We start from the raw sequence: 12791 nt of genomic DNA on the forward strand, positions 1-12791 counted from the left end.
TGTGATTAAATAATGAATTAATCATCTTAAACTAGTACTGTTATATAAATTAGTACAACTCAATTAAACTTCCACAGTTGAAACAAGAGACTGAGAAACAAATTAGAAATTCAAGAATATCATTAGAAGCAGAGAAACTGAGAGATATCAAGAATATTATCATTAGCAAGAGATGGAAAATGTTGTGATGAGAGAAGAAGTGGTGATAGTAGGAGGAGGAGTTGCAGGTTTAGCAACAGCCTTAGCATTAAAGAGAGTTGGAGTGAAAAGTTTAGTATTAGAAAGAGCAAATGAGCTGAGAGTAACTGGTGGTTCTCTAACTCTTTTCCCAAATGCTTGGATTGCTCTTGAAGCACTTGGTGTTGCTGACAAACTTACTTCTGTTTACAAACCTTTCAAAAGGTAATTATTCATACAAACCCTCTCTGTAATCTTCCATGATTTTGCCTTTTTAGTGATCTAAACTTTGATTATGTGTTGCTAAATTTGGTTTTTGTTTTTAATTTTTTAGGGGAGAAGTTACTAATGTTGCAAGTGGAGTTACCCAAGAGGTTGTGTTTACAACTGATGAAGGGTATGTTGATCCAAGTTTTATTTATACATTCTTTTGTTCTGTAGCTAGTAATTGAAGCCACAATAGGATTGTGTCCAGGATATTTGTATCTAACAATTGAAGTTGCAATTGGTAAATGTAGGGATGAGTGGTTGGCAAGAGGACCTAGGTCTGTGCATAGGAGAGCTTTACTTGAAGCTCTGTCAGAAGAACTACCAACTGATACAGTCCGTTACTCATCGAGGCTTCGCTCAATCGAAAAAACTAAAACACATAATGATGCAGATTCATTTGGGGTATTCGTTCATCTAGAAGATGGGACTACTATCAATACCAAGGTCAGATACTACTTCTTATATTTGAAACCAAAGACGGCAGTATATTTTTTCCATGGATTTGTTGATGCTAAACTTTTAATTCCATTGATTCGACAGGTTTTAATAGGGTGCGATGGTGTGCATTCTGTGGTGGCAAAGTGGTTGGGGCTTAAAGCACCGGTTTATTCAGGTCGGTATGCCGTGCGTGGATTAGGAGTGTTTCCTGAAGGTCATGGATTGAAACATGAAGTTCAGCAATTTGTTGGAGAAGGTCGTAGATTTGGTATCATGCCAAATACCAACACTGACGTCTTCTGGTTCATGACTTATCAATCCACCCCCAGTGCAGGTAAAATCATGACTAAAACAATGTGGACTTTTCAGAACCTTTTATGTTGATGTTAATCTTTACTCGTCGAACTTTTTTGTTTTTCCCATACATAGAGGAAGAGATGGCTAAAGGAGACCCAAAAATCATACAGAAGACAATGTTAGAGAAAGTACCTGATTCTGCACAACTTGTCAAAGATGTTATACAACATGCTTATATGCCAAGTTTATCATGGGGACCCCTACAATTCAGATACCCATGGGATCTTCTTTTTGGTAAAGTTTCAAACGGCACAATTACTGTAGCAGGTGATGCAATGCACCCAATGACACCAGACCTTGGTCAAGGTGGTTGTTCCGCATTAGAAGACGCAGTGGTGTTGGGCCGCCATATAGGAAATTCGTTTATCAGAAATGGTGGAATGCTATCACAGGAGGATTTAGAGGTTGAAATAGGAATGTATGTCAAGGAGAGGAGATTTAGAACTGCTGGGTTGATTACTGGTTCGTACATTTCTGGTTGGGTTCAACAAGGTGGTGGTGGTGTTGGTATAATCTCATCATCAAGAGTTGTAGGATGGTTGACGAAGTTTGTTCGAGATACGGTATTTTATAACATAGGATTCCGCCGGTTAGTTGGTTTGGTGCAGTATGATTGTGGAAAGTTACCTACTGGTTCAACTTCGTGTGGAAATTGATGTTGTGCGGTTATAAATTGAAAGTAAATATCAACAATTCTTTGTTACGACGCTGAATAAGCTCATTGCAAGCATTATTGTATTTCTCACGGACGTTAATTATTTTGTATGTTTGATTTGTATTTGTAATATATCATTTTTAGAAATGTGATTTTTTTATTTAAAGCACATAGCAGTTGTTAGTCTTCTGGCTAATTTCCCCCTGATATATCTAGCAATGTAACCTTGAACTACAGAGTACAATTGTTTTGTTAATTTAATGGAATGAGTTTAGTAGACTCAAGTTTTTTCCCCTTTGATATATCAAATTGTAGCTGGTGATGCAATGCACCTTGGTCTCAGTGATGGTGCAGCACTAAAGTAAAGTCGTTTGTTATGCCAAACGAAAGAAGCGAAATCTGAATTTGTTAAGCTGCAAGTTTGGCATGTTGGGGATGTAGCTCAGATGGTAGAGCGCTCGCTTAGTATGCGAGAGGTATGGGGATCGATGCCCCTTTTTTGTCATCTTTTTTCAAGGATAGGAAAATATAGCATTACTCCCGTGAAGTATATACCATGAACTGTTTCGGTATATACTTCACTTATTACTGGATTTTGGTCATGCCGTCATGGTGTCCAACTCCAGAAAATTGCACTTACTGATGCCGACTCTTGAGAGAGCTAGGCAAGTGCCAATGAAATACATAAGGAAATTATCGAGAGGGTTAATTTGAATGAATTACCTATTGTAAGGTTTGTAGATAGAAGTAAGTTTGTGAGCGAATCAAGAGCAATCCAAGCATTTGAGAATAGAGCTCAATCATTTTGATGATTTTTTTACTAGTGTCAACTTTTGGAAGTTTCGATCAAGAATCCTGACTCAATCATCATAGGACCAACAAAATATATTTTTCTTTCGTTGGATCCCTATGTTGAGTCAGGATTCCACATTGTCACGGAAAGAAAAAAAAATGACTAGATAGCCATATGTTTTAACTTTTCTTTATGCCATTTTTCATCAATAATCCAATCCCAATTTCTCTTTTCTTTACTAGCGGATGAAGTTGGTGCATGAAAGAGATGCCTCCAAAACAATCTCAAATGGTTGAAATGTAACTTATAAAAACTACGGTTTCCGACTTTAATGTTTTCACCGAAGCATACTCATGTTTTGGTATGATTCTTTCATCGTAATTTTGTTATAAAAATCATTGAAAACTCATGATCACACTGCGGTGCAAATGGAATTCCAAGTTTATGTAATTGCATCTCTTCAGAAACAGACTAATATGATGTGATATAGGTTTTTCGCTCTCAGAAATTGGGAATGTAGCTCAGACGGTCATGGTAATGGTATTGTTTTGTCAGCATACACAATGGTGTGTGTGCCGTGCCCTTGTCCATTGTCATGTATTTCTATTTCTCGAGCGACTGTAATGGCATAAAAACAAGGATAAAGTGCACAAAAACAAGGAAAAATACAGCGTTACTCCCGTGAAGTATATACCATGAACTGTTGCTGAGACATTAAGCTTCAGAGGCAATCTTTTCGCCTAGTAATTGAATATTTTTCCCTGTTAAGGTTGCCAAGAATGTGCACATGCTGCTAACGTTTGTTTATCCAAGCCATAGAGACTAAAACGTTTATCCAACTAAGCTTATAAAACGGCAAGCACACGGTATTCTTTTTTAAAAGGCGAAAGAATAGTTCGCTCTGTGCTTACCGCACGGCTGCGTGAATCATTCGGCAGAGTCAAGTGCTAGTTTTATATAGAGCATTTTGAGTAGAGCTGTGATTTCTAATACGTGTGGGACTAATTACTTTTCACTTCAACTGAGATTTAAAGTTACTAGATAGTCCAAGGTTTATTTCTAGTCATTCTGTTTCCAGGGAGAATGGAAAGGAAAGGTTACCTTCATCATTTTGTTAGAAGGCTCCAGTATACACTCCAATCACAAAGATTACGCCCAACACCTCAAGCATACGAAAGCATTTGAGCTTTCTGTCAATGATATGAGCTTTTGAGTAAAATGATTATGCAGTATCAAGATACTGCTTCCAAAAAGTATCTTATCTTTATCTTCAGGGTGATGAATAGAATAAAAAATCGATGGTTTTGTGCAAGTACCACCCTTCCTGACTCAATTCAGTAGCCAAAAAGCAAAACCTAGCTGCAATGTTCGATGAAGAGAAAGCCACGGTGCAAGATTCGCTCCAGCGGCCTGAAGGTTCAATATAAATCTGTCAATGGAACAGCTGGGTATTATATCGCAGCTGCTGTACCACCAGCTCAACCATAGCTAACTGATGCATTCCATTGATAAGAGACAAGATTAGTTGAATGAATTGGGCAGTGGCTGTTACCGCATAGCTACTGTGATGGGAACTTCCCCATCAATTGGCGCGCCTTGGGTATTACCGCTTTAGACCGCCTAGCTACTCTTAAGCTTTAGACTAGGCCCTCTAAAAAATTTAGAAACAGCAATTTGAGCTGAACTTGTTACTAGATCGACTGTACAACATTGATTGTACAGTTACAGTTGGAGGTAATAAGGTGTTACTGACAAGCAGAAATCTAGTATGAGAATGAGGCAAAAGCTCAAATTTTCAGTTACCATCTTGCGAAATCTGAAACTGCAACTTGAGCTGAACAGATGCCATCTTGCAAATTCAAAACTGCATATGCAAAAGACTGGCTTTCATATTGCAGTAGTGCAACGCAAGGGCGACGCTTGAGAACCCCAGCAGCAAGCTGCTGTGGTGGGAACTCCGCCATGGAAAAAATAAATTTAGTATCGTGTGAGCCGATGGCTCACATATCAGATATAAAACTGATAAGAACAGATACTACACTTGATCTCAGCCAAAAGGCCGAGAAAGGTATGCTTCTTCAAAGCTTAATCTCCTGTTTTTATATTCTCTTGCTTCAGTTCCTCTACTCTTGACTAGTCTATGTGGGACTAAATGTTTAGTTTGCTGCCGTTAGCGCCGATGTTTTAGTATCTAACTGGCTTGATGGAACCTTATAATTTTCTATCCTCTCACAGCGTCATTGGAACATACTAAAATAAGAGTTGGCAACGAATATGGGCTTTAGCGGTAAGCACAATTTTCTGCTTCCTTGATGCTTCTTGATTGTGAGTAGTTGGCAAACTAATACAGATATTGCTACATTTTGATTTGTTTTCTTTTACACTATTTTTAAAAATTTAGCATTCACTGAGGGTAACCGTCCCAAAATTTGAATGGGTTTTCTTGAAATTTCGAATGGGTTTAGATGTAATGGTTCAACTGTGTAAAATACAGTGTCTGTTACATGAACTGCGACTGTTCGACAAAATATCTCAATGAAAAAATTGATTTGGGTGTCTCAGTTGGCACCTTAATTTGTGTTGTGTGAAATCTAAGAAAATCGCAGTTGAATATCTTAGTGGTGAGACAAGAAAGACTGGTTCTCAAACTCATTGAGTCTTAGCAAACAGTTCAAGAAAGTATGAATTTGTCGTGTTTCTTTTAAGTTTAGCTCGAGTACTCAACTTCATAATATTTTGGTTATTGGTTCATGTATGTTCTCCTAATTTTACAAGCACTACTTTTAATTCTAATCGGGCACATTTCCTGAATGGGATGTGCTTATGGAACCCATGACAGTTCGTTTATATGCTGCAAAATGTTTCTTAATTTCTTAAACTTAATGGGTATTTAAGTTATACCAATAACCACAGTAAGAGAATTTGACTGGTAAAGAAACGAGAGAAAATGTTATACCAACCATTTTGTGTAAATGGGTATTTATGATTGAAGAACTATTAAATGGAAAGTTTAATTTTAGTTGGAATGGAATGGAAGGCGCATCGCGCGTGCGTCTAGACTAGTTGTAATATAAGCTTTTTTCTTTTTCTTTTTACCTTTCTTCCGGCGAAGTGAAATCTTGGTTCTTCTTCTTCCTCATCAGTAGAAAGATAGACACAAACTTAAGGGAGGAGCTTGAAGATATCTTTGGTGGTGGTGGTGGATCTCTATTGATAGGTACACCATTCATTTTCTAATCCTCCTAGTTATTTTGAGATGATGATTGATGATACAGCCTGTTTTGATTAGTGTCTTTTAATTGTTTGTTTTTGAGTAGTTTGGGGTTCGGGGTTTTCTAAGAATTGGGTCTCATTAAATCTTCATGTGTTTGAAAAAACTGCCATCATTGGAATTATACACACTTCCTTCCATATGCGTTCACTTGATGAATGAGATCTATCAAAACAAAGAAATCATGTTATGCAATTTTTGAAAAGTTTAAGTAATTGAAACAAATTTGTCCCGAGGGTAAATGCAGTTTTAGGTAGCTGACCTTCATCATGTGCTAGTTAAGTGTGAGCTGCTTGAATGAATCTATGTACCTTGTTAGTCAACAACTTAACTGGTTTCCTTTGCCATGTTTTATTTGCTTGCTTGTCTTTGACAATGATAGATTGATTGTAAAAGCCTTAGTCAGGGCTGTAGTTGTGTTTCTCTATGCTCTCATTTTGGATCTAGATTTTGCAGAAGTTGTATGAGCTGTTTCTCTTATATTTCTAATTCCCAGGCAAGATATGGAAGAAGAATTATCCGCATCTTATTAATTAGTAGTGAATAAACCGATGCAGAACTATTCAACTTAATAAGCTTGCTTTGTTTGCATTTAATTGTGCTCTAGAATCCAACTGTAGATTAGACCAAACTCTGGAAATATGTTAACTTTAGATATATAATAAAAATCCATATGCAGACTGACAAGTGGTTGATTTGCGTACAGTGGTGGAAGACATCAAACATCTTGATTTACAAAGAGAAGACAGCTATTTCATTGATGCTAGGGAATATGGCTAAGGGTCTGATATGGGCAACAACCAAGGACTTGGCAAAGAATAGAGGACGAGTCCTTTCTCTATACCGTCAGATATTAAGAAGCCTCGATTCCCCAAAACTTCCCATGAACTTAGCAGCAAGATTGGCCAAGAAAGCAGAGGCTCGTGCTATCTTCATGCTAGGCGCAGAAGAGGAATCCCTTCACAACATTGAGGACCTTATTGATACTGGAGTGTACGCTCTTTCCCTCTTTCCCTAAATACATCCAATGAGTGCACACTGGTTAGTGAGCCTCTCCCATACTGTGCTATACATAGTTTGCTAGTTTTTGATAGAATTTACAATGTCCTTCAATTTTCGTTTGTTTATGACAAATGCTGTACAAGAAAAACAGAAGAGGAAATAATAGCTTTTAGCCGGTGATTTCAATATATTTCTGATGTTCATACTTTCTAGCAACTGTGATATGATAAGAAGAAGAAAAATAACGAAAAAACGGAGTTCTATTTTCTTTCTGTTTCATCATTGGCCTTGCTGAAGCTGAGCAAGTTTTGGAAAATTAGCCTACCATGCCCAGTTCATTGTACTTGCAAATTAGCCTACCATGCCCAGTTCATTGTACTTGTGCACCTGAACACCCACGGTGAATCAGGTATTAGAGTGGAACATTGGGGTTACCGCTGCGCTCAAGGTGCCCTTTGTGTTACCTGATAATTTTCGCTATTCCATCCAACTGATGCTTCTAATTTCACTATTGCCAGACAGATGGACCATGGATAACAATTTCATTATCTCAATACAAGCTTTTATAGCTAAAGGATTTGGACCGGACTGCAGCTCAAACCTAGCACGCAGAAGATAAAATTTAGTTTAGAGTTTTGTAGGGCTTTACCCTTGATTAGAGGGAGCCCTTCCAGAAATTCTCGACGGCCCTGAGAGACCCAAGGCCGAGGAGGGGGTTTGGAAATAGTTTTCAACCAGCAATTGACGCGCCTCGGTTATTACCTCATTAGCTGCGTCATTGCCCCAAGCGCAAAGATGAATTTTGAGACCTGCATCAACTGCATTTTATAGCTTCATTTTCGCATCTTTAACTCTGTCTTGAAAAATGTGGGACTAAACTTTGTTATTCACATCAAAAAATGAAGAAAATGTGGATTCTCCTTCAGCTGTAAAAGGATTTAATTTTAATTTGGTTCTTCATGTGAAAGTAGTTAGCCACAAATAGTTCACGATGAAGTTAGAAAAATCCCCATTAGTTACTCATGGTTGGAGTTACTAGAAACAAGTGGTTTATGAGGAAGTTCGATTTACTTAACTATATGAATTTCAGTGTTTGAATATGCGGGGGAATGTTTTTCAATAGAATCCTAGCTGAAAATGGATTGGTTCTAAGATACTTAGTGTATCTAAGTTTCCATTGGTGTTGTTGGTTTACAGTCACCTAGTTTCTATATCTAAGTTACAGTTAGTTGAATTCGATGGAGATTGCAGAGTTGGAGGTGATGCTGGAGTTTTCTACATATTCTCACCATAAATGGACACCTTGGAAATAGATCTCTAGCCCCTAGTGTATTAAAACAGCATTTTAGATAAACGCCTAAGAGTTGATCTAAGATATCTATTACAGACAATTGGTGTCAGATCTTGTATACATTGAACCACTCCAAAAACATTCTTAAATCTTATCTAATTGGTTAAACCAGTAGCGAGTAGAGGACTATAAAGAATATTGGTAACAACTTCAATCACTAAATCATCTAGAAATCCAATTACTGACCACAAATGGAGCTGGGTTCGTGATGCCATCAGTAAAGAAATCAGCATGGTTTTTCATACAACATTGAGAAACTGATGCCATGGAGGGGGTTTGAAGATAATTTTCAACCAGCAATTGACGCGCCTTGGTTCTCCACTGCAATTGTAGAGGAAATATGCTTCTAATGTGAGTCTGTAAGTGCAACTGCAATTGTAGAGGGATAGACGCAACAGCAGGCTCTGCAGGAGCACTTGTTAGCTCAGCTGGAGCAGCTTCTGATGCATTTTCTCAAAAGACAAGCAGCAAAGTTTAGCTTTAAGATTTGAGAGGGGCCGCGCGACAATCAAAATGAGTATTGGGAATTTGGAACATTAGAAGTGAGACACTATGTAGTTTTTTGCCTTCTGCCATGCGCAACAATCAAAATGAGTATTGGGAATTTGGAACATTAAGTGGTCTAGTTATGCATTCTTGTTATCATTATGATTTATCTGCAATGCGATCACCAGCTGTTAGTGTGTGAAATTCTTGTTGTTTTTGTGTGCGTATGCTTCTCTGTGGAGAGAACTCAAACTCATGGCACCCCTAAAGATACATGGAGTTCCTTTTTCAACATGTACTGCTCGTGTGATGTGTTAAACCATAATTAAATTGAGCTGGCCTAGATGAAACAGCTTCCCACCATGCCTTAACATGAGGCCTAGAATTACACAATTATGGTTTATCTAATTACACAATACACCAATTTTGTTTTGATAGTTTTACAAAAACTCCCTTGAACAGTTCACCGATTTGGTGCCCTTTTGGCCGTGATGCCCAAGACTTGGTAACCATGGCTCAGGGACGGCTATGCGCTCACTAACTATTTTTGCAGCTTTTTTCTACATCGGGTTTTACATTATGAAATCCCAAAATAAAACCCTTCAATCAAGATATCAAATCCTAAAAGGAGAGAAAAGTGTTTTTTTTTTCCAGTAAATAGATCTTATACCCAAAATAAAGAGGATTACAAGAGGCTTGTTAAACTGTTGGTTACTCCTATTCCGGCAATATTGCCAGAAATACGAGTATCTCCTGACAAATTTTGCTAAAACATAAGAATAAATTCTCATAAGGAGTTTCCTAGACAAAATAAATAACAAGGGATAAAAAATTTACTCATCATCTTCATCATCGGAAACCATCCAAAGTGCTTGAATCCTATCCATATCTTCCTTGATCTCGGGAAACTTAGTGGCAACACACGTAATTGTTCTTGCACGCATTTCACCTTGGAATTGATCTTACACACACCCTTGTGAATTTGATGAAGAAGACTCAAGGTAGGATCACAAGAACCGTCAAGGGAATCATATATTTGCCTTTTTCAAGCATTCTCCTTCATACGTTTGAAAGCACAAGGACGAACAAGTTTGGGAGTTCCAATGGAATTGCCAATAGGAGCAATATAATATGCTCGACAAATTTTCTCAATTAAGTAAAGAAAGCCTAACTTCTTGTTGGATGATGTCATTGAGAGCATTTGAATAATGATGAATCCACAAATATCAAGACTTCGAGAACCCAATTAAAGGAAATAGACTAACTCCGCAAACTCACGACTCCACCAAGAATTCTCAATTGTGGAGGGACAAAGATTAGATATACCAAAAGTTTTACGAAAGACATCAAAGCAAGACTAAGATAATTAGTAGGAAATTTCCCTTCAATCCAATCAACACTCTTGCAACAATGACCATTAGGAATGGTTTCATAAGATGGTCTTTTTTCCCTTGGTCTAGGAAGGCAAAAATTACCCAAAGAAATTTTGGTAATCCTTGAAATCAACTCTCTATTAACAAGAATCATTTATCTATTTATCATGGTCTTGAATTCATGTCATCAAGATCAACATCATGGATGTTAGCATAGAAGATTCTTGTGAGAGTGTCAAAACCTTCACCAATACCATTAAAGATGTTTCCAAGATTAAATTTTTTAAAACAAGCCAAATCTTCTTTATGACCACTAACCATATCCAATTTCTTTTCTCGAAAGAAACCACCAGAAGAAATCCTTTCAAAGATCTTACTACTAGAATCATTGATAAATCTAATTCTAATAGAATCTTGATTTTGAGGTATAGTCATACAAGAAGATGATGAATCCAAAGTTTTTGAAACCATTTTTGAAACCTTGAAATTTCCCATGAGATTTAGAAATTGAGAGTACAAGGAGAAGGAAAAACTTATTTGATATGCTCCCTGAAAATGAGGAAAACCCTTAGCCACTTTTGAGTCTCCAAAGAAGAATTTTAATGGAGATAATACATGAACCCTAGAATAGTTCACGTACACGGACTAGAGAAGGAAGAAGAAGGGTACGCGTACCATACTCCTTAAATACTCAATAATGGGCTTGGACCCGTTCATGAACCGCGACCCCCAAAAGGAAAACATGATTTCTTAAAGCGTTCAATAGCCAAGGTTTGCACACTGAAAGAATTGGTATACAGTGCAGTAAAAGGATAATAGAAAAAACTACATCACTTTAATTAACCTTGGGTGGAGAAAAAAAACTTGTTAAAGAATTTTTCTTAGAGAAAAGATTAAAAAATAAATTAACCCAAACATAAAAATAATCAAACTGTTACTTTCCCCATCTCAAGTTATATACAAATGTGGTAGAGCCTAGCTTGTTACCAAGAGGCTAGATGTGCAGAGAGATCCTCATGCACCTTTTCCGGTTGATATTTGTGAAATGTGCCAGAAGTATAATCATAGTACTGATGATACTCAGGGTTAATAGAATTTCTAAAATCATTTTTCTTATGACCAAGAATGACGTTTTCCGACAATTAGAACCTACACCAAACTCACCGGAAATCTTTTTATCAATTTCAGATGAGTTGGTAGTAAGCATGGTTCGTACATCATGAATACATGATTTGAAAGCTACATAACATTTATCAGAAAAATTATTTTCCTCAATCGAATTAAGCTTTTATAAGAATTTAAAAATGCTTTCAAAAGCTCTAAATAGATCTTTGTCAATTGATCCATCACGATAGTATTCCTCAAAAAGATTAAGAGTAAATCTAGTGAGATTCCACATCTTTGAGCGTTAACAACGTTTTCTTGAACGATATTTCTTAGAAGAATTTTTTATTTTTCCTTTAGACTGTTTCTCATCATCTAAGTTTTCCAAAATCTTAGATGAAACGAGATTATCATGAGAAACTAGAGGTCTAATTGATAATAAGATCTGAACAGTCTTTAAGGAATTCTTGCGTGCGTTACAGATGCCAAGAGCAAATTTCCCAAAGAAATTTCCCATAGGGACAGACTTTAGGGATCAGTCAAACACAAACTTATTAGGTTTATAGTGGTTGCCTGCTCTGATACCAATTGAAAAAGCGGGGTTCTAACAACCACAACCAATATTTCGCTTAGCAATCTGTATGGACTAACTCCAATATACTTTCAAGAGAATCAACTAGACGGTGAGACTCAATCTTAAGAAAAGTATATCAAAGAGTTATATCTCTATTTCTCAATTCAATCTGCAATCAAACAAATAGGAATTTGCGAGCCCAATTGAATATAAGAAATAACTTGGACGGTATCAAAAACCAATATCCAAGTGTCGATCAATTTAATCAAAAACCAAAGGTTGGATTCACAATTGATTGAACTTACGCACAACCTGTTATATTTCAATTATATATAAAATATAATGCGGAAAAGAAATAACACAAACACTGGAAGTTTTGTTAATGAGGAAACCGCAAATGCAGAAAAACCCTGGGACCTAGTCCAGATTTGAACGCCACATTGTATTAAGCCGCTACAGACACTAGCCTACTCCAAGTTAACTTCGGACTGGAATGTAATTGAGCCCTAACCAATCTCACACTGATCAAGGTACAGTCGCGTTCCTTACGCCTCTAGAACCACGTTGGATTTTGTGCACTTGATTCCCTTAGCTGATCTCACCCACAACTAAGAGTTGCTACGACCCAAAGTCGAAGACTTGATAAACCAATCTGTCTCACACAGAAAAGTCTATTGAATAGATAAATCTGTCTCCCACAGATATACCGATGAGTTTTGTTCCGTCTTTTGATAAATCAAGGTGAACATGAACCAATTGATATACCAGACTTATATTCTCGAAGAACAGCCTAGAAATATCAATCATCTCACAATAATCTTAATCGTATGGTAGCGAAACAAGATATTGTGGAATCACAAACGATGAGACGAAGATGTTTGTGACTATTTTTTATCTTGCCTATCGGAGATTAAATCTCGAGCAAATATTAGAGAAGATA

At 37.0% G+C, this 12791-nt stretch overlaps 1 protein-coding gene and 3 non-coding genes across 4 annotated transcripts; 1 reads left to right on the forward strand and 3 right to left on the reverse strand.

Annotated features, from left to right (window-relative positions):
• LOC113284060 (monooxygenase 2-like) lies at positions 1-2066 on the forward strand. The gene is made up of 5 exons (XM_026533462.1): positions 1-402; positions 512-574; positions 696-891; positions 988-1219; positions 1315-2066. Exons 1-5 carry the CDS (start codon positions 173-175, stop codon positions 1896-1898), a joined length of 1305 nt encoding a protein of 434 aa, XP_026389247.1. The 5' UTR covers positions 1-172; the 3' UTR covers positions 1899-2066.
• Positions 2067-3490: 1424 nt separating this feature from the next.
• LOC113341256 lies at positions 3491-3611 on the reverse strand. Its single transcript, XR_003355844.1, has one exon. It is a non-coding gene; the product is annotated as a U5 spliceosomal RNA (small nuclear RNA).
• Positions 3612-4565: 954 nt separating this feature from the next.
• LOC113340998 lies at positions 4566-4762 on the reverse strand. The gene has a single exon (XR_003355713.1). It is a non-coding gene; the product is annotated as a U2 spliceosomal RNA (small nuclear RNA).
• Positions 4763-7604: 2842 nt separating this feature from the next.
• Positions 7605-7760, reverse strand: LOC113341066. Its single transcript, XR_003355761.1, has one exon. It is a non-coding gene; the product is annotated as a U4 spliceosomal RNA (small nuclear RNA).
• Between the last annotated feature and the right edge of the window lie 5031 nt (positions 7761-12791).

Source organism: Papaver somniferum, chromosome 1, assembly GCF_003573695.1.
Source record: "Papaver somniferum cultivar HN1 chromosome 1, ASM357369v1, whole genome shotgun sequence".
In the NCBI taxonomy this organism is placed as follows: Eukaryota; Viridiplantae; Streptophyta; class Magnoliopsida; order Ranunculales; family Papaveraceae; genus Papaver; species Papaver somniferum.

Excerpts from the sequence above, each read along its gene's own strand:
- LOC113284060 (XM_026533462.1), top strand. The coding sequence starts at position 173 with ATGGAAAATGTTGTGATGAGAGAAGAAGTGGTGATAGTAGGAGGAGGA. Across the intron at positions 403-511 it reads GTTTACAAACCTTTCAAAAG|GGGAGAAGTTACTAATGTTG; the intron begins GTAATTATTCAT and ends TTAATTTTTTAG. Across the intron at positions 1,220-1,314 it reads TCAATCCACCCCCAGTGCAG|AGGAAGAGATGGCTAAAGGA; the intron begins GTAAAATCATGA and ends TCCCATACATAG.